This window comes from Rhinolophus sinicus, linkage group LG06 (genome assembly GCF_036562045.2).
Source record: "Rhinolophus sinicus isolate RSC01 linkage group LG06, ASM3656204v1, whole genome shotgun sequence".
In the NCBI taxonomy this organism is placed as follows: Eukaryota; Metazoa; Chordata; class Mammalia; order Chiroptera; family Rhinolophidae; genus Rhinolophus; species Rhinolophus sinicus.
This window is the reverse complement of record NC_133756.1, coordinates 17,228,099-17,247,245: the sequence shown is the minus strand read 5'-3', so window position 1 is coordinate 17,247,245 and position 19,147 is coordinate 17,228,099. Positions and strand designations below refer to the sequence as shown.

Here is a 19,147-nt window from a genome sequence, read left to right as displayed (position 1 = left end):
ACTGACCAATTATTTTAAGTCTCTGTCATCTAAACAGAGATTTTGTTTTACACTGATGCTAGTCTGAAGGCTCTGCAATCAACTGGAAGCCAGAGTCTGTTCTCCACAAGGCCTGTCTCTGAGACCCATGGAAAAAGACTGTAGCAGGTATTTCAAACTATTGACACTTCAAAGAATAGACTCTTGGGTACAAGCTTCTGATGCCATTGCTTGGACAGCTGGACAACTTCCAGACCATTCCAATGGACTGAGTCAGAATTTCCAGAACTCTTTTTAGTCAAGAAGCAGACTACTAACCTCAGGTCCAGTGAAATGAGAATGAACTACAAAGGACTGAGTGAGGGATAACTGAGGTTATTAATATTTGTTTGGAATACTGTCTTAATGTCTATTTCCTGGATATATAAGAAAGCCTGCTCTCTTCCTTCTTAAGCTATCTAAACCTTTAATAATTTAGTAGTCTTTGCTTTTTGTCATGTCTGATTCTTGCTGACTCTCTCCCCAGTGAGATTTAAGAAAGTCTTACTGAATATCCTTACTGTATGCCCTTAAAATATAATTGTGAAAAATGGTTATGCAACCAAGGCTTTGACTGAAATGTCATATTTGAGAATGATGCTTACTTAATCAGGTATAATAAGCCACTTTTAAGGAACTATGGTTGACTTTATGGAGTCAACACTTACACACCCTCCTAGGAAAACTGACCATGTTTCTGGCCTTACAAGGTCCAGACTTATAGGTGGTGAGGAAGATCACTCCCTGGCAGGCCCAGGACCCTGTGACATTTTGGGGACCTCAAGAAGAGACGAAGTCACCCAGATTTATAGGTACCACAGATGAAATTTAATGATTTCTTAAGATTGGCTTTCTAACCTCGAAATACAAATAATAGAGGCTTTTAAAAGTTCAATCTGAGATTTTTAATAAAATTTCCAGCAAACTTAAGAAGGTCTGTATGGTAAATTAACATTATTGCTACCCTATGTAAATAACCAGGCCAAACTTGAGACCAACTTTGTTTTGTAATCAAGAATAATATTTGATATTGCTTTAGATCAGGGGTGTCCAAACTGCGGCCCGCAGGCCAACTGCGGTCGCAATCCTTTTTTTTTTTTTTTCCTTTCATCAGCATTTCTTTTTTTTTTTTTTTTGGGGAAGGGGAACAGGACTTTATTGGGGAACACTGTGTACTTCCAGGCCTTTTTTTCCAAGTCAAGTTGTTGTTCTTTCAGTCTTAGTTGTGGAGGGCGCAGCTCAGCTCCAGGTCCAGTGTTGCTAGTTGCAGGGGGCACAGCCCACCATCCCTTGCGGGAGTCGAACCGGCAACCTTGTGGTTGAGAGGATGCGCTCCAACCAACTGAGCCATCTGGGAGCTCAGTGGCAGCTCAGCTCAAGGTGCTGTGTTCAACCTTAGTTGCAGGGAGCAGAGCCCACCATCCCTTGCGGGACTCGAGGAATTGAACTGGCAACCTTGTGGTTGAGAGCCCACTGGCCCATGTGGGAATCGAACCGGCAGCCTTCGGAGTTATTTATAGGAGCATGGGGCTCTAACCTCCTGAGCCACCGGGCCGGCCCCGCAATCCATTTTTAATTGGCCCACAGCAAATTCCAAAAATATATTTCGTTTACTTAAATAAACCAGGTGAGGCAATACTACTTCACCTCAAGTGAGTGGCCCGGCTGTTTGTGTATTTTACTGCATATGGCCCTTGGTAAAAAAACGTTGAAAAAGTTTGGACACCCCTGTTTTAGATCAAATGGGTGGGGGAGACTGTAAGGAAACTTGGTATAAGCAAAGAAAAATATAATTTTCTGATGATTGTTTAAGAGAATCATTATTTGATTTATTTGATTCTAGTCTTTTACTGCCTTTGAGCTATTTTAGAACTCTGTAAGTTATAAATAACTGATAGAGATACAAAATAGTTCTTGTCTACAGATATGCAAATAAATTCTGTATAGTGGAGGCTCAACTGACTTCTCTTCTGCCCACAAAAATCCAGTTTTGTAACCATTTATAAATTTATTTCAACATTTCTTTACGACATATAAATTTGTGCTTCTTTCACTTCTCCTCCGAACTGGCTGCGACATCTGCCTGGTACCCTTATTAATACTGAGTTAAATAAAATATTTAACATGTTTCTTTTTTAAAATCAATAGCTTTACAATTTCTTTTTGTTAATTTGAAACTGTATTTCTCAAATTAGGAAGATGTTTTATTTTACATATACAACATATTTTATTTTATAGTTTGTAAGCTTTATTTAAAACTTTTAAACATTTATAGCTCCATTTGTATGCTTGTCCCAGGCCTCGTTAATAACGGACCTAAGTGATTGTCTACTATGTGTTAAACTCTGTACTCTGCCCTAAGGACAGAGTACTGTACCACACAACATGGTACTGAATTCACCATCTGCTATGGACCGAATTGTGTCCCCCCCAAATTCACACCTTGAAACCCTAACCCCATTGTGACTATATTTGGAGACAGGATCTTTAGAAGGTAATTAAGGTTAAATGAGGTCATAAGAGTAGGGCCCTAATCCAATACAACTGGTGGCCTTATAAAAGGAAGAAGATATTCTCCCTCTCCCCTCCTTCCATTTTCCTTCTCTCTCTGTCTCTCTCTCTCTCTCTCTCTCTCTCTCTCTCTCTCTCTCTCTCTCTCTCTCTCTCTCTCTCTCTCTCTCTCTCTCTCTCTCTCTCTCTCTGTCTCTCTGTCTCTCTGTCTCTCTCTCTCTCTCTCTCACACACACACACACACACACACACACACACACACCCTGAGCACACAGTGCTCTTTGGAAAGCCCTCTCTGGAAAACAACCAGGCCAGCACCTTGCTCTTGGACATCTAGCTTCCAGAACTGTGAGAAAATAAATTTCTGTTGTTAAACCACCCAGCCTGTGGTATTTTGTTTTGGCAGCCCAAGCAAACTAATAGACCATCCAACAGGAAAATACAGACAAATAACTATTTACAATTGCTGTAAGAGCTATAAAGAAAAAGCACAGGGTTTAATGAAGATACATTCTGGGAAATCCAACTTTAGTCTAGGGACAGCAAGATATGAAGTCAGAAAAGCCTTAAGGAAGTGAGATGTAAGCTGAGAATTGATGAATAAGTAGGAGCTAGCCACGTATAGATGTGAGAAAGACTATTCCAGGTACAGGGAACATATTATGCAAAATACGCAGATAAAGACAGGAAGCAGATTGTGCAGATCGTTTTATAGGCCATGTCAAGACTTTCAGGCGTGATCCTAAGAGTAATAAACAATTCATTAAACAAGTTTAAAAAACATCTAATAATCAAATGTGCACTTGAAAAAGCCTTCTCTGGCTACTGTATGATGGATGGGTGGACTGGGGGTAAGCAAAGTCAGACAAAGAAAGACCAATTAGGACGTTACAGCAGCAGCAGAGGCAAGAGAGCACAATGGCTTGGACGATGTGGACAAAGCAGTGGTAGGAGAAAGAAGTAGAGAAAATTACGAGAGACTTGAGAGGTATAATAGAAAGGAGTTGTGGGTGTGAAGAATAGGAAAGTAATAAGAGTAATTGTTTTCTATCTTGAGGAAGTGGTACCATTAATAAGCTAGAGAATAAGAGAGAAGTAGGTTTTTGAGAAAGACAATGATCAGTTTTATAAAAGCTGAAGTTGAGATGTTTCTGAGATATCCAAATTGATTATACTGAATTGGTAATTGTGAGGTCTAGACATATAAATGTGAGGGTGATTAGCATAACAATAGCTGTTCTCAACATAATAGTAACAAAAGGATTTTTGAGTTTCAATTTTCAGGTCCTGTGTCCATACTTATGGCTCACTGACAACCACATATATATTTTTAACAACAAAATGATTCCTGCTGGGAAATTAGTGATGATTACTGCTCCATCCCTGCCAACTCCTGCCAATTCCTGCCTTCCCACTGAAGAACCTATGTGAGATCATTTCCCTTGTAAGCCCAATAAAAAAAGACCATTAAATGTAACACAAAGCTATCATTCTGGCCTACACAGTCCCTAAATTTCCTGATTTTTCAAAGTTCACAGAGAAACTAAAGCCCTGTATCAGGCACCACTGATACCACACAAAGCATTTACTGTGTGTAGCAGGTGGTATCTCTTTTTAGCACATTCCCCAGAAGCATTTATCCAGGCAAATACCATCAAATTACATCAGAGTGGGAAAGTACATGACACTGTTTCACATGTCAGTTTCACAGGGACAAAGTTTGACACATCATATCCTTGAGCCACTGGTACTCCTCCCAGCCCACTGCCTATCACTGCAGACACCTGGCATTTACTTTCATCTAAGATCTGATGTCCAAGTCCACTGCCCAAATTAGTAAGTCTACAATGCAAAAGGAGAACTACCCTCAAGGACTCTAAGAATAAAGGCAACTCATAGCAACAGGCATGCGTGTGCCTGCGTGCACACCCCTCCCCCCCATAACAGGTGCTACAGCTACTTCTTCACTCCTATAGTCCATTCTTTACCTCCACTGAATGCTCACAGCTTCAAAGAAATAAAGCAAAGACATTTCAAGAAATATGAGGACAATCACCTTAAGTTGTAATAGATATTAGAAAAGCTTAACTTTCTGGGTAACTAGAGACATAAACACCACTTACATTGAGCTCCTAAGTAAGTACTGAAATTGCTACTGAATTTCACAACCAAAAAAACCCAACCCTATTTGAAAGGAATTTCCAAAAGGAGGTCCCCTTTACAAAGCTGGGCAAAGAAAGCCATTTAGAGCTATTTCATTTGAGCAAAAGCAAACTGCAATACCTTGGATAAACAAATACAAATAGATTTAGAACTTCATTGTCTTTCAATTCTTTTTCCACGGATATATGTATATACTTTCAACAAGTCCTCTAGGTCTGATATTCTAGACTAGATTTTTTAATATATTAAAAAATATCCAGATGGGGTTAAATATGAAATAGCTTTCTAAAAATGAAAATGATTTAATTTCAGGAAGCTATATGTAAAATGAGTGGTATGAGCCAGGCCAAAAGAACTTTCATAATCATTGCAGGTCTGGATGTTCACATTCCCCAGAGTGGAATTTAGTTGCTCTCTTTCCTAATATGACCAAAGCCAACCATGAATGTCCTGTGTCTTTTCTAAGGCACACTATTTGTTCATTTAACTTCATTTAGGATCTTACTAATTTGTTTCTCTTAAGAATTTAAAATGTCGACCAAATAACTATGGCCTGCTAATAATAAAAACAATAATTAACAACCACCATTGTTTGAAAGTTTACTAGTAACAGGCATTGAGCTAAATTCTGTAACAATAACAAATAGCTAAGTGCTTAATTTCAGGCGCCATGCCATACACTTTATGTGCATAATCTTTTACAGATAAATTGAGGCAACTGAGGCTACTGTGGACAAACTGTCAGTGCTCCTGTCTAAGGCCATTATTTCCACATGTACCTCGATGTCCTCCATTCTTATCTATTCAAGAACATTCCAGCAATTGTTCCCTCCTCTCCTGCATCAGCTTTTCCTTCTCTATTGGATAATTTCACTGACATACAAACATGATATAGTATCTCCCATTTATATTTTTAAAGTGGGGTGAGGGGACTCAGCTCCATAACCTATTCCAGCTATCACCTGATTTCTATGACCCTCTTTTCAGCAAAACTCTTTGAAAGTATAGTATATATACTCATTAACTAGTCCTCAAAATATCAGAAAAATAACAAGAATAATTAAATGAAATGCTATATACCCACCACTTAGATTTAACGACTGTTAACATTTTGCTACATTTGCTTTTTTCTCTCCTCTCTCTCTCTGCACACACACACACACACACACACACTTTTTGTTAATTAGCTGAACCACTTGAAAATCAGTTGTAAGCATTATAACACCTCATCCCTCAAATACTTCTACAATTATCATCCTTGGCCTTAGAACAAGGGAGAACCAACACAAACATCGTCACACTAAGGAAGTTTAACACTGATACAATAATATTATCTAATAAAAGTTCACATTCAAATTTTTTCAGTTGTCTTGATAACGTCCTTCAACTATTTTTTAAAATTCAGCATCCAACCAAGAATCAAGTATTACATTTATTCACCAGGTCTCTTTTGACTCCAGTAATTTAGAACACATCCTTTGTCTTTTTTCTTGATCTTTCACAACGTCAACATTTTTTGCAGAGTTCAGACCAGTAGTTCTACAGATTAGCCCCTCAATTTGGACTTTTCTGATTATTTTTTCAGATATTGAACTGAGGTTAAACATTTTTAATGCAAATTATTACATAGTAGGTAATACTGCCTCCCATTCTCTTGAACCCATTCGAATCAAGCTTTGGATCCATCTCTCATCAATATGGCTCGCCAAAGTCACCAACAGGGACATCCCCATTACTAAACCCTAAGGTCAATTCTTAGTTGTTTCCTTTACATAACCTTTCAGAAGTATTTGGCACACTTTCTTCTTGGAAGCACCACTCCCCTCCAATTTTCTTCCAACTTCACTAGCTGCTCCTTGTAGGTCTTTATTGATGCTTTCTCCTTTTCTCCCAAACAGTAAATACTAAAGTACCGCCAGGGCTAAGTCCCTAGATCTCTTTTCTTTTGTACCTAAACTCAACCACCAGACCAGTGCTTCTCAAACTAGGTATGGTGAAGGACCAGGTGAAACTTTTAATCCATCATGAAACATTGTAAAATATAATAAATATGAATTAACATAAAAATAATCAAATGCCTGAAGGTTACAACAATGTCAAATTGCTTACTCTAGATTTCTGTACTTAACTAATGCAAACTGGTAACAAACAGTTCATTGACCATCACAGGTAAGCTGACCACACTCAAGTCGCACTTCAGTAGTTTATCTCGTCCAATGTCATAACTTTAAATATCATCTATATACTGTTAATCCCTGAATGCATACCTCCAGATCAGATCTCACCTTTGATCCCAAATTCATATATACAATTGCCTTATCAACACTCTTTCTTGGATGTTAATCAAGCACCAAAGTCCTGATTCCTCCAACAACCCCACTCCTGCCTGTCCCAAGAACAAAAATAACAACAAACCCTGCTCTACTCACAATATTTCCCATCTTGCCCAGTAAATGGCAACCATATCCATCTAGCTACTCAGCTCTAAAACCTTGCAGTCACTTTCAATTCCTGTCAGCTCTCTTTACAAAATACATCCAGACTCCAATCACCTCTCACCACCTCACCTGCTACTACCCTGTCTAAGCCACCATCACCTTGACTGAATTTTGTAACGGTTTCCTCACTTACTTCCCAGTTATCACTCCTGCCCTCCCTACAGTCTGAGCAGCCAGTGATCTTGTTAAAACCTAAGATTACTACTATTCAATAGGGAAAGAACAATTGTTTCAACAAATGGTACTGGGACAACAGCTATCAATATTCAAAAGAATAAAATCAGATCCTTACCTTACACCACATATAAAACTTAACAATGAATGAAAGACCTAAAGTAAGAGCTAAAACCCTTAAAAGGAAACAAACGTAAATCGTCACAATAATCACTTGTTCTACGTTTTCTAAGATCTTGTATTTGTCTATTTGGCATCCATGAATTACAGGGCCAAGCTAACAGCCAAACATCTCCCCTGCAATCCAGTTTTTGTAGGTGTGCAAAAATCCTATTATAAACTCTCCACTCAATCCTGAGTCTATACTTCCAACCACCTCTTTTATCAAATTTTCACACATCAAGCCAGTATTTCCCCTGCCTTATCTCACTCAGGGTGAAATACCAGACAACTAAAGACAACCCTATAGCCCAGAGCCCGCCAACATTATTGAAAGTAACCAATCTTAAATGATTTACCCTGTCCTGCTTTGCCTTTGCTGCAGAAACCCCAAAAAAGGCTTTGGCTTAGGCTTTCCCCTTGCTCCTTTCTGCCTCTTCTAACCAAAACTTTATGTACTTTCTCCATGTGGCTCTGCATGGCATGGCATAACCCCTTCTCTTGGGGAAACTGTAAGTAATAAATTCTTCTTTTAATAGCATTGGTCTCTGGGTCATCACTAAGTTACCTTTATAAATTAAGGCCCAAGAACAAATCAGACCTTGAATTAGGCAATGGTTTCTTAGATATGATATCAAAAACACAATCAAAGAAAAAGCAGATAAACTGGACTTCATCAAAATTACAAACTTCTGTGCATCAAAAATCACTACAAAGAAAAATGAAATAACCCAGAGAATGTGAAAAAATATTTGCAAACCATGTATATAAGTATGTTAAGGGTCTAGTATACAGAATATATAAGTACCCTTACAATTCAACAATAAAAAGACAAATAACTCAAATAAAAAATGGAAAAGGACTTGAATAGATATCTCTCCAAAGATACACAAATAGCCAATAAGTATACAGAAAGATTCTCAATATCATTAGTCATTAGGGAAATGCATATAAAAATCACAAGGAGGAACAAATTCAAAGCTGTGGGATACAAAACCAACACAAAAAAATCAGTTATAACAATAAATAATAAAAACAATTTAAGAAACAATCCATTTATAATAGCATTGCAAAGAGTAAAATATTTAGAAATAAATTCAACTAAAGAGGTAAAAGATGTGCACACTGAAAACTATAAAACATTTCTGAAAGAAATTAGATTTAAATAAATTGAGAAATATACCTTGTTCATGGATTGGAAGATTTAATATCATTAAGATGACAATAGTACCCAAATTGATCTGCAAGTTCAATATAATCCCTATCAAAACCCCAACAATGTTTTTACAGAAATAGAGAAACTCATCCTAACATTCATATGGAATCATAAGAAACCCTGAATAGCCATAACAATTTTGAAGAACACAGTTGGTACTTTGATTTCACACTTCCTGATTTCAAAACTTATTAAATGCTCCAGTAATCAAAACTGGCATTAGCATAAGGACAAACATATGGACCAATGGAATAGAGAACCCAAAAATAAATATTCACATATATAGTCAAATATTTTTGACAAGATAGCGCTAAGATCATTCAATGGGGTATAGACAGTCTTTTCAACAAATAGAGAAAACTAGATACTCATATGCAAAAGAATGAAGTCAGACACTTACCTTATACCATAAACAAAAATTAACTCAAAATGGGTTAAAGACCTAAACATAAGAGCTAACACTATGAAATTCTTAGAAGAAAACATAGGGAGGAAGTATTTATGACTTTGGATTTGGCAATGATTTCTAGGATATGATACCAAAAGCACAAGCACCAACAAAAAGATAAATTATACTTCATCAAAATTAAAAACTTTTGTGCATCATGGACACTATCAAGAGAGTTAAAAAGCAACCCAAAGAATGGAGAAAATATATGCAAATCATATAGCTGACAAGAGTTTAATATTTAGAATATATAAAGAACTAAACAAAAAAAACAACCTAATTAAAAAATGGGCAAAGGATTTGATTTCTCCAAAGCAGGTTTACAAATGATCAATAAGCACATTTTGAAAAGATGCTCAACATCACCAATAATTAGGAAAATGCAAATTAAAACCAAAATGAGAAACCATTCCACGCCTATTAAAATGGCTGTTATTAGAGATAATGGCTTAAGAAATGTGATTGAAGAGTATGAATGAGCATACCATGAATTAGACATATTTATCTCTTTCCAAGAGTCAAAATTTTAAATCCTAGCACTGATACTTGGAAATGTTGGCATGGCTTTTTGATTCTGAAGTGTACATTTATTTACGATTGCTGTAAACACTGTTTGGCTTAAGTGGTTTATGACAACAACTATTCCTTGGGACCCTCTCACCAAAGGAGACACCTTCCAGGACATTTAAAGTAAACTCAGGTATCAGCCAAAAAGGGGGTGGGGGCTATTATTTAAAAAATGGAAAATAAAAAGTGTTGGCTAGGATGTGGAGAAATTGGAACCCTGGTGTATTGCTGGTGGGAATGTAAGATGGTGCAGCTGCTATGTAAAACAGTCTGGTGGTTTCTCAGAAAGGTAAACAGAAATCTCATACAATCCAACAATTCTACTTCTAGATGTGTACCCCAAACAATTGAAAACAGGGACTCAAACAAATAACTGAACAATGCTCATAGCAGCATTATTCACAATAAATAGCCAAAAGGTGAAACCAACCCAAATGTCCATTAACAGATAATGTATAAACAAAATAAATGTATATACATACAACAGACATGATTTAGCCTTGAAAAGGTATGATGTATTGACTCATGCTAAAACATGGATGAATCTTGAAAAAAATTATACTAAGTGAAAGAAGCCAATCACATGAGGCCACATATTATATAATTCCATTTACATATAATGTTGAAAATAGGAAAATTACAGTGGTACTGTGTTTCCCCGAAAAAAAGACCTAGCCGGACAATCAGCTCTAATTTTGGGAGCAAAAATTAATGTAAGACCTGGTCTTATTTTACTATAATTATTTTTGGGGAAACAGGGTAATAGTCATACAACCCTGTGAATACACTAAAAACCACTGAATTGTACTCTTAAATGGTGGTTATATGGTATGTGAATTTATCTCAATAAAACAAATTGCTCCCCCCCCAAAAAAAAACAACAACCCTGTGACTGATCACATAATTTCTCTGTTTAAAACTACCCATTGCCTTTCTGTCCTAATCAGTGTAAAATACCAAGTCTATTCTATGGCCTATAAGATACTACAAAATCCAGCCCCACCCCACCACCCCACCATCCCACTACCAATGTTCATGCACCAAGAGCCACCCTGGCCTCCTTGCTATACTCCAACATGTGAAACATGTTCCTACCTCGGGACCTTGGCACATGTTATATCCTCTACCTGGAATGCTCTTGCCATGGAGACACACATCTCAACATCACTCTTTCCAGATTCCTTTTCTTTGCTCAAATGTCACCTTAATGAGAAAATTCCTAGACAACACAATTTAAATTTTCAACCCCTACCCCACAAAAACACATACCCTCATATCTCTTATCTGGTTTTATTTTTCTTCATATTATTTAACATCATATGACATACCATATTATGTTTTTGTTTGTCTGTCTCTCTTGAATAGAATGGAAGTTCCATGACAGCAGGAACTTTGGTTAAACACTAATGTTATCTCCAGTATATAGAATAGTGCCTGCACATAATAAGAACTGAATAAATACAGTATGGTGGATGCATGGATAGATGGATTAATTTGAAAAAAATGAACAAATGAATGGAGGCAAAAACACAAACAAAAATATAGTAACCTGTTTTTAACAAAAAACAAAACAAAACAAAAAATTAATAAATGATAGTGCCAAGACTCAAATCCAGGTCTGCCGAACACTCAAGCCCAAGTTCTTTATTTCTATGCTATACTTCCACTTATCAATTTGTAGGCATTGGAGGAATTACTTGTTGGGTGAAAGAGTGTATTTTGATAATGCCAAGATATCACACACATCTAGAAATCCATTATTGAGTTCTGTCCATTGTAACGCAACGGGGCAATGGTAAGTCACTTGTTTTATTACCATCAGCTTCTTCACACTTACTACAAACTTTTAAATATTAAACTTATTCAAACATCTTATGCTTTGTGGTCCTTACCTTCCTGGCTTCTTTACTGCAAACGCTAAGCCATACTTTGCCGCCTACTGCACACTCCCTACCCTACAAAAACTTGCCCAGCTCTATGCAGAGAGGTACCATGGAGCTTCAATTATTTGGAGAGATGACTAAGCATAAAGATCAGGTAAGCCAATCCCCTCATTTTACAATGACGCAATTCAGGTCCAGAACTGATGGTTCCTGTTGAAACCACACATGATTTACTAGTGGCAAAGCCTAGATTAGTATCCATGTTTTCTGGATACCTTCCAGAATAAAACTTTTTCTACTCCTCCAATATTAAAGATTTAAGAAAGTATTGTTTGTACTGAGGAACTTCTGGTTTACTTAACTATAAATCCTCAAAATAGAGAAATGTATCTAATTGAATCTTACAACTTCAGAATTTAGATAGTGCCCAACACATAGTAGGTATTAATGTGTATTTACTGAATGATCAATTGTTTAAATGTGAGTTACTTTATTCAAAAAGTATTTATTTAGTTATTTATTTCTAAACATTATTAATTAAATATTTTACGGCTGTTAGAGTAGGCCTAACTTTAAATACCACTAAAACAACCAAGAGATTCCTCTAGTTTAAAACTAAAATGATCCAATAATCCCTCCAGTTTCAAATAAAAATCATTTTCACAAGATATTCTTCCTTCTCCTCCTCAGCAAACTCCATTCATTGGAGGCACACATTCCTGGAAGAAGCTATCTACCTCAAGCCTTAATTCATTTCACCTAATTTCAAGCAAAGGCAAATCTCAGAGAACCTTCAAACAGGGAACAAAAAAAAAAAAACAAAGATAGAAAAAACACACACCAAAAACCCAAAAGCCAGAAATAGTACGAAGTGACTAAGTACAAATATTTGCTGAACATGATACTGAAAAGCCACTCCTTCTCAGTCATGTATATCTACTCGGTGTATCGCTCCATTAGAGTCCTACTAGTGCCCTTGCCCAGTTTTTAGAAGACTCGGGACACTTGCAAACCTTGAATTGAGATCCCCTGCTGAAAGTGAATTTAAAGAAAGAAATGAGGCTCTCAAATATTAAAATTCATCCAAACTTAACCCAATATGTTTACAAGAATTCTAAAACTAACACACCTTAGAATAAAACTATAAGAAGTACTGTCACATATATTAAGTGATCCTCCTATTAGCTATAAGGAAAAGAAAAACAGGTATCATGACCTTCATTTATAGATAAGGCAAATGAGTTTTAGAGAGATGAGGTGATTATTAGTCGATGTTTACAAAGCTAATTAAGTGACACAGCCAAGACTGAACACTAGGAGTTTTCTGATGCATAATTCCAGTCTCTTTATATCAAATCACAATGAGCTTTTAGAAACCAGAGAAAGGACTTTACAAAATTCTCAGAGGACAACTTAATCACTAGAACATTTTTACAAAACAAAACCCTAAAGTGACTATAATAGAATTATCATGTGTTTCATACATCAAAAAAATATGATATATACATAAAGTATACTTAATAAATATGGATACTGTTGTGTCCTCCTCAATTACATCTCATATATTTCTATTTTAGAAAACGTTCAAAGTCACTGGTTTTATCATAGCCCTATTTCCTTGGTGCTTCCCAAATTTGGCTTCTTAGCGAAATGATGGTGGGTGTTGGGTACAGGTACATAAAATACAGGTTCTTGGGCCCCAACATGGAGATTCTAATACAAATAAGTTCAAAACCTGCATTTTAACAAGCATTCTAGATGATTCTGATTATCCAAATTTGCGGTACTTCCCCAACAGAATTCTTAGAGAAAAAGCAGGCCAAGAAAATACAAGAAATTAAAATCCAGGGACAAAGATTATTCATCAATTCCCCCCCAGCGCTAAAGCCAGACTAGAGCAAACGTGAAAGAAAGCCCTATTCCAACCCTGTCCCCAAACTTAGCTGCTGCCCTTGCCCCAGCTTGTCAGAAAAGTTGGCATCTCCCCTAGTACCATGTTATGGGATAGATGCAGATACCAAGAATTTCAATTTTAACATTCTCAAAAAGCTTTAGTTTACTAAAACACAGTAAATCCCAAAACACTATTAAGTATAAGATTGTGATGGGTATTTAAGTGGCAGCTTTCCCCAAATGCTAGGCAAAAATTGAGACAGAGAAGAGGATTTGGGGTGGGGAAGGATGGGGGAGAGGGGAAAATGACTTAGTATAAGAAGTTGCTCGCCCACTGGCTTCCCTGGACAAGATAGGAATGCACAGGACAAAAAAACCACACTCATGAAAGTGTGTTTTTCCTCTATGCAATACTGGGAACAGTCCCCAGGAGGAATTCCTAAGCAGATCATGGTCATAATCATAATCATAACGGTAATAATCATCTACTTACAAGCTGCCTCTTCTTGGAAGACTCAACTCCTTCTGAAAAACAAAACACAAATATATATATTACACAGAAAAAAGGACCCATCTGAGTCCTACAGGTCTGTAATAAATGTCCTTCAGATTTATAGTACTATCTTAATAATGGCAAAGCCTAAATATTTCTAAATGATAACCTTTTCCTTTGTTTCTTAATTTTAGTGAAATAAAGAACAGTCAGGTTAAGTATAATATCACCTCTATTCTTCCTTCCCAAAAGGAATGTCTCAGAATACTTGCAGCACTTTCCCCACTAGATGGAACCATCTTGCCAGTGTAGATTCCAGGCACTGCTTGGGCTAGCCATTAACCGCTGCCAAATTGTAAAGTGTTCGTATCATTAGCGTCAGGAATATAAAAGGAATAACACTGTACCACTGGCATGAGAAAGAACCCTTACAAATATCAGCTGGAGCCCCTGTGACTTGCTTTCCAAATCTATCAAGTCGCACCTCCCACTAGTCCCCAATTAACTACTCCTAATTTTCTGTTTATCTTTTCCATATGTGTATTATATTTTATAACATATATATTCAATAATTAAAGTGTTGTTTTTAAATTATATATACATGGTTTCAAATTGTATGTATTCATTCTTCTTACATCGATCAACATTATAATTGGGAGATTCACCCATGTGGATGTACAGTTGACTTTGAACAATGTGGGGGTTAGGGGTACCAACCCCACATAGTAAAAAATCTTTATACATTACAGTTGTTCGTCAGGATCTGCAGGGGATTTGTTCCAAGACTCCCTGCAGATACCAAAATCCACGGATACCAAACTCCTGCAGATACCAAAATCCCTCATATAAAATGGCATAGAGCAATGCACACAGTCAGCCCTCCATATCCCCAATTCCCAACTGTGGATAGAAAATACTGTTTTCCATCCACAGTTGGTTAAATCCACAGATGTGAAACCTGGAGAAACAGAGGGCCAACTGTATATTTCTTGAAAACAATCCATGTATAAGTGGACCCATGCAGTTCAAACCTATGTTGTCTAAGGGTCAATTGTATTTCACTGAAGTTCATTAATCTACAGTAATACACTATTTACACATTCTTCAGTATATGGAAACTTAATTTTCTTTCCATGTTTTTCTTCTCCATCAAAACATTGCTCTTATAAACATGCTTGTACTTATTTCCTCATGCAAATGTATAATAAAAATCTTAGAAGTGCACACTTGATGTGGAACTGAGTCATAAGCATCACAAATTGCTCCCCAAAACAACTGAACCAATTTACCCTCCCCTCCAAAACTTCATAAGAGTTCTCCTTCCCAGACCTGTCTCCCAAACTCCTCACATGTATAACCAATAGCCTACTCTACATCTCAAATCCAACATGCCCCAAACTGACTCCATCCACAGCCTTTCCCATTTCAGGTGATGGTAATTCTATTCTCTGGTTGTTCAGACCAAAACCCTGGACTTATGGACTCCTCTGTTTTCACATAGCCCACATCCCATCCATCAGGATTTTTAATGTCTCTAAGTTTGAAATATATCCAGAATACAACTGTTTTTCACTATCTCCACAGACATATGCTTACAATCTCTTATTTAAACAAAAACTTTGGATTTAGTCACGTTTTAGAAATCAGAATTTGGGTGGGGATATGAAAGTAATAGTATGTACATATTATATATTATACGTGTATCACACCCCCATCAAAGACTAGGGTGGCAACAAAACACATTAAATTTTCTATAACAAAATGTATGATAGCCACAGTAAATGTGTTAAAAACTCTAGAGTCTCAATTCAATTTTATCACCAGAAGAGTTCAAGTTAGGTCAAGTTCTGCTGCTAAATAAGTTATGAAAAATCTTCTTGGTTTTTGGTATTGCAATCTAAGCCATCATGGTCCCTCCTTCGCCTCTCAACCATCTCTTAACTGGTATACCATTCCTGCTTCTATCCTCCTCTGTAGTCTATTATCAACATAACAGAGAGACCCTTTTAAAGGTCAGTTAGATCACAACACTCGTGATCAAAACCCTCAAATGGCTCCTCATTTCACCTGAAAGTAAAAATCCACGTAAAGACTTAGAAGGGTGGTGACCCACCACCCTTCCCCAGTATCTCTCTGACCTCCTCTCTGTCTTGCACACTTTGATGTAGCCACACTGGACTCAACTGTTTCACAAAATATATTCATTCTTCTGCCTTAAGGCCTTATCCTAATCTGTGTACTCTGCCTATAATGTTCCTCTTCCCCAAATACTACCTTGGCTAACTCCTTACCAGCCTTCAAAACTCTTGGCTCAATTTTCACGTGAGTTCTTAATGAAGCCTACTACCCTGAGAGCCCTATTTAATACACTAACTTACTTTCCATCCCATCACCTTCTTACTCTGATCTTCATTTTTTCCTTTATTACCAATACTCTTATCACTTCTAACATAATATTTAATTTTATTTTTTATTATGTTTATTATTTTATGTCTCCCCCGCACGAGAATCTAAGCTCCATTAGGGTGGGACTCTTAGTTTGCTTTATTTACTAATGCATCTCAACAACTTAGAACAGTGACTGGCATGCAGTAAATGCTCAAAAAATATTTGCTGAATAAACATTTTCATATATTCTCCAGTATTTTGTATTTTTAGACTTTTTAATTTTTGCCAATCTAATGTCTCTGATCGTATCACAGTACGGTTTTAATTGGTTTCTCCCATAATTACTAAAGAAGTTAAGCAATATTTCATGATTACTTGATATTAGAGTTTCCTCAACTGTGAATTGCTTATTTATGCCCCAGCCCATTTTTCTATTACAGTATCTGTCTTTTTACTTATTGAGTTATAGGTGTTTATCTGATATATTCTAGATAGTAATTATTTGTCATCTATATTCATTGAAAATCTTCTCTCAGTCTTATCTTTTTACTTTTTTAAATGGAATTACAAAAGGACTTAAGTTTTATATAGTCAAATTTATCAATCTTTCCTTTATATTATGATCTTTTATATATATATATATATATATATATATATATATATATATATATATATATATATGAAATACATCCCTGACATACAAAAACACGAACATATTTGCTTATATTTTCTACTAAAAGACTTTTAGGTTTACTTTTCACACTAAGTTTGTTAATGTATCTGGAACTTATTTCTGTATATGGAAGGAGATAGGAACCCCGTTATAGTTTTTCTCTATGGATGATCAATTATCCCTGACCATGTAATGATATGCAAAATCTGTTATATATTAAGTTTCCATATATGCAGGGTTGTCTTTCTTGACTCTGTTCTGTTCCACTGCACTGTCAGTCCCTGTGCCTCTGCCACACTGTTTAACTAATATAGCTTGACAATAAATCCTGATATTTTAAGGCAAGTTCACCCACATTGTTATTATTCTTCAAAATTATGAGAACTATTGTTGGGGCTTTGGTCTTTAGGATCAACTTATAGATAAAAACTTGGCTCGACACCGCACTCAATGTAGAGTTGAAATGGGGATAATTGACAAGTTATAATACAGACAACTGCTATACATGGAACATGATACATCTCTCCATTTATTTAGGTGTTCCTTACATGTTTTATACTAAAGTTTGTTGTTGTTTTCATATAAATATTATACAAATCATTTGTTAGCTTTATTTCTAGACAGCTTATATTTTCTTGTTGCCATTATAGTGTATATCTTAAAATCACATTTACCAAGAATTATATTTCGTTACACCAGTAACACCATTTTCCTTCCAATATATCACGAAAATTTTGAAACACAGAAAAGTTTAAAGACTTGTACAGCAAATATCCATATACCCACAACCTAGATTGTACAGCTGTGAACATTTTACAATATTTGCTTTACCACATATTTAGCTATCTATCCATCCATGTTTTTAAATGCATGACAAAATAGACTGCAGACATTAATACACAATTCAGGATGTGTATCATTAATCAGAATTCAGTATTTGTTTACAATTTTTATTTTTTTGGTAAATTTACAAATACAACTATATTTGTATAGTTAGGTGTTCTTAACCAAGTTTGGTAAATGGGTAAACACAGGTAATCCAAATCCCTATTAAAATATAGAACATGTCCATCAATCCAGAAAGTTCCATTGTGCCCTTTCTTGGTAAATCCCTAACAAACCACTATTCCCTCACCCCAAGCAAATAATATTCTCATTTTTTCACCATAGATTCGTTGCGCCTGTTCCAGAACTTTGTATGAATGGAACTATACAAGTATGAATCTTTTTATACAAGGCTCCTTTCACTCAGCGTAATGTTTTAGAAATTCATCTGTATTGTTGCATATAATGGAAGCAGTACCCAATCATTTGAATATACAACAATGTAAAGATAAAGTTTATCTTTTTTCCTACTAATGAACATTTGGGTTTTTCCAGTTTTTAGCTATTAATTAACATTCCTGTACAAATCTTTTAATAGACCTATGTTTCATTTGTCTTAGGTGAATACCTAAGAGCGGAACTGCTGGGTTATGGGATGTCTATATTTTTAGTTTTATAAGAAACTACCAGATCTTTTTCTAAAGTGATTATACCATGGTACACTCCCATTAACAATGTATGAGTTTCAACTGTTCCACATTTCAGATATTGTTACACTCACTAATAATATTAAGGATTACTCTAAATCCATGCTAAGAATTCCACTTGCTCTACATTCATGTCAACATATGACATTAGTATTTTAAATTTTAGCCATTCTAGTGAGTATGTAGTGGTATTTCATTGTGGTTCTAATTTGTATTATCCTGATGACTGATGGTGTTGACCATCTTTTCATGCGCTTACTAGCCATCAGTACATATTCTTTTATGAAACATCTTAAAAGATTTTGCCCCTTTTATAACTGGGCTATTTATATTTTCATTCTTGAGTTGTGAGAGCTTGTCATATATTCTAGACACACATCTTTTGACAGATACGTTTGATGAATATTTTTTCCCAGGCTGTGGTTTGCAACTGAAATTATAAGTGGTGAGCAAAAGTTTTCAATTTTGATGGTCCATTTGTTAGTATTTTTTAATGGTTAATGATTTCCATATCTTTATCTAAGACAACTT

The 19,147-nt window shown here is 35.9% G+C and overlaps 1 protein-coding gene across 9 annotated transcripts in view; it reads right to left on the bottom strand.

Moving 5' to 3' along the window:
* Window positions 1-19,147, bottom strand: part of MAST2 (microtubule associated serine/threonine kinase 2) — a 181,717-nt gene that overhangs the window by 93,636 nt on the left and 68,934 nt on the right. For all 9 annotated transcript variants that reach the window (XM_019749394.2, XM_019749395.2, XM_019749392.2 and 6 more), the window contains one exon: window positions 14,024-14,055. In XM_019749394.2, coding sequence (XP_019604953.2) covers window positions 14,024-14,055 — 32 coding nt within the window. The remainder of the gene's footprint in view (window positions 1-14,023; window positions 14,056-19,147) is intronic.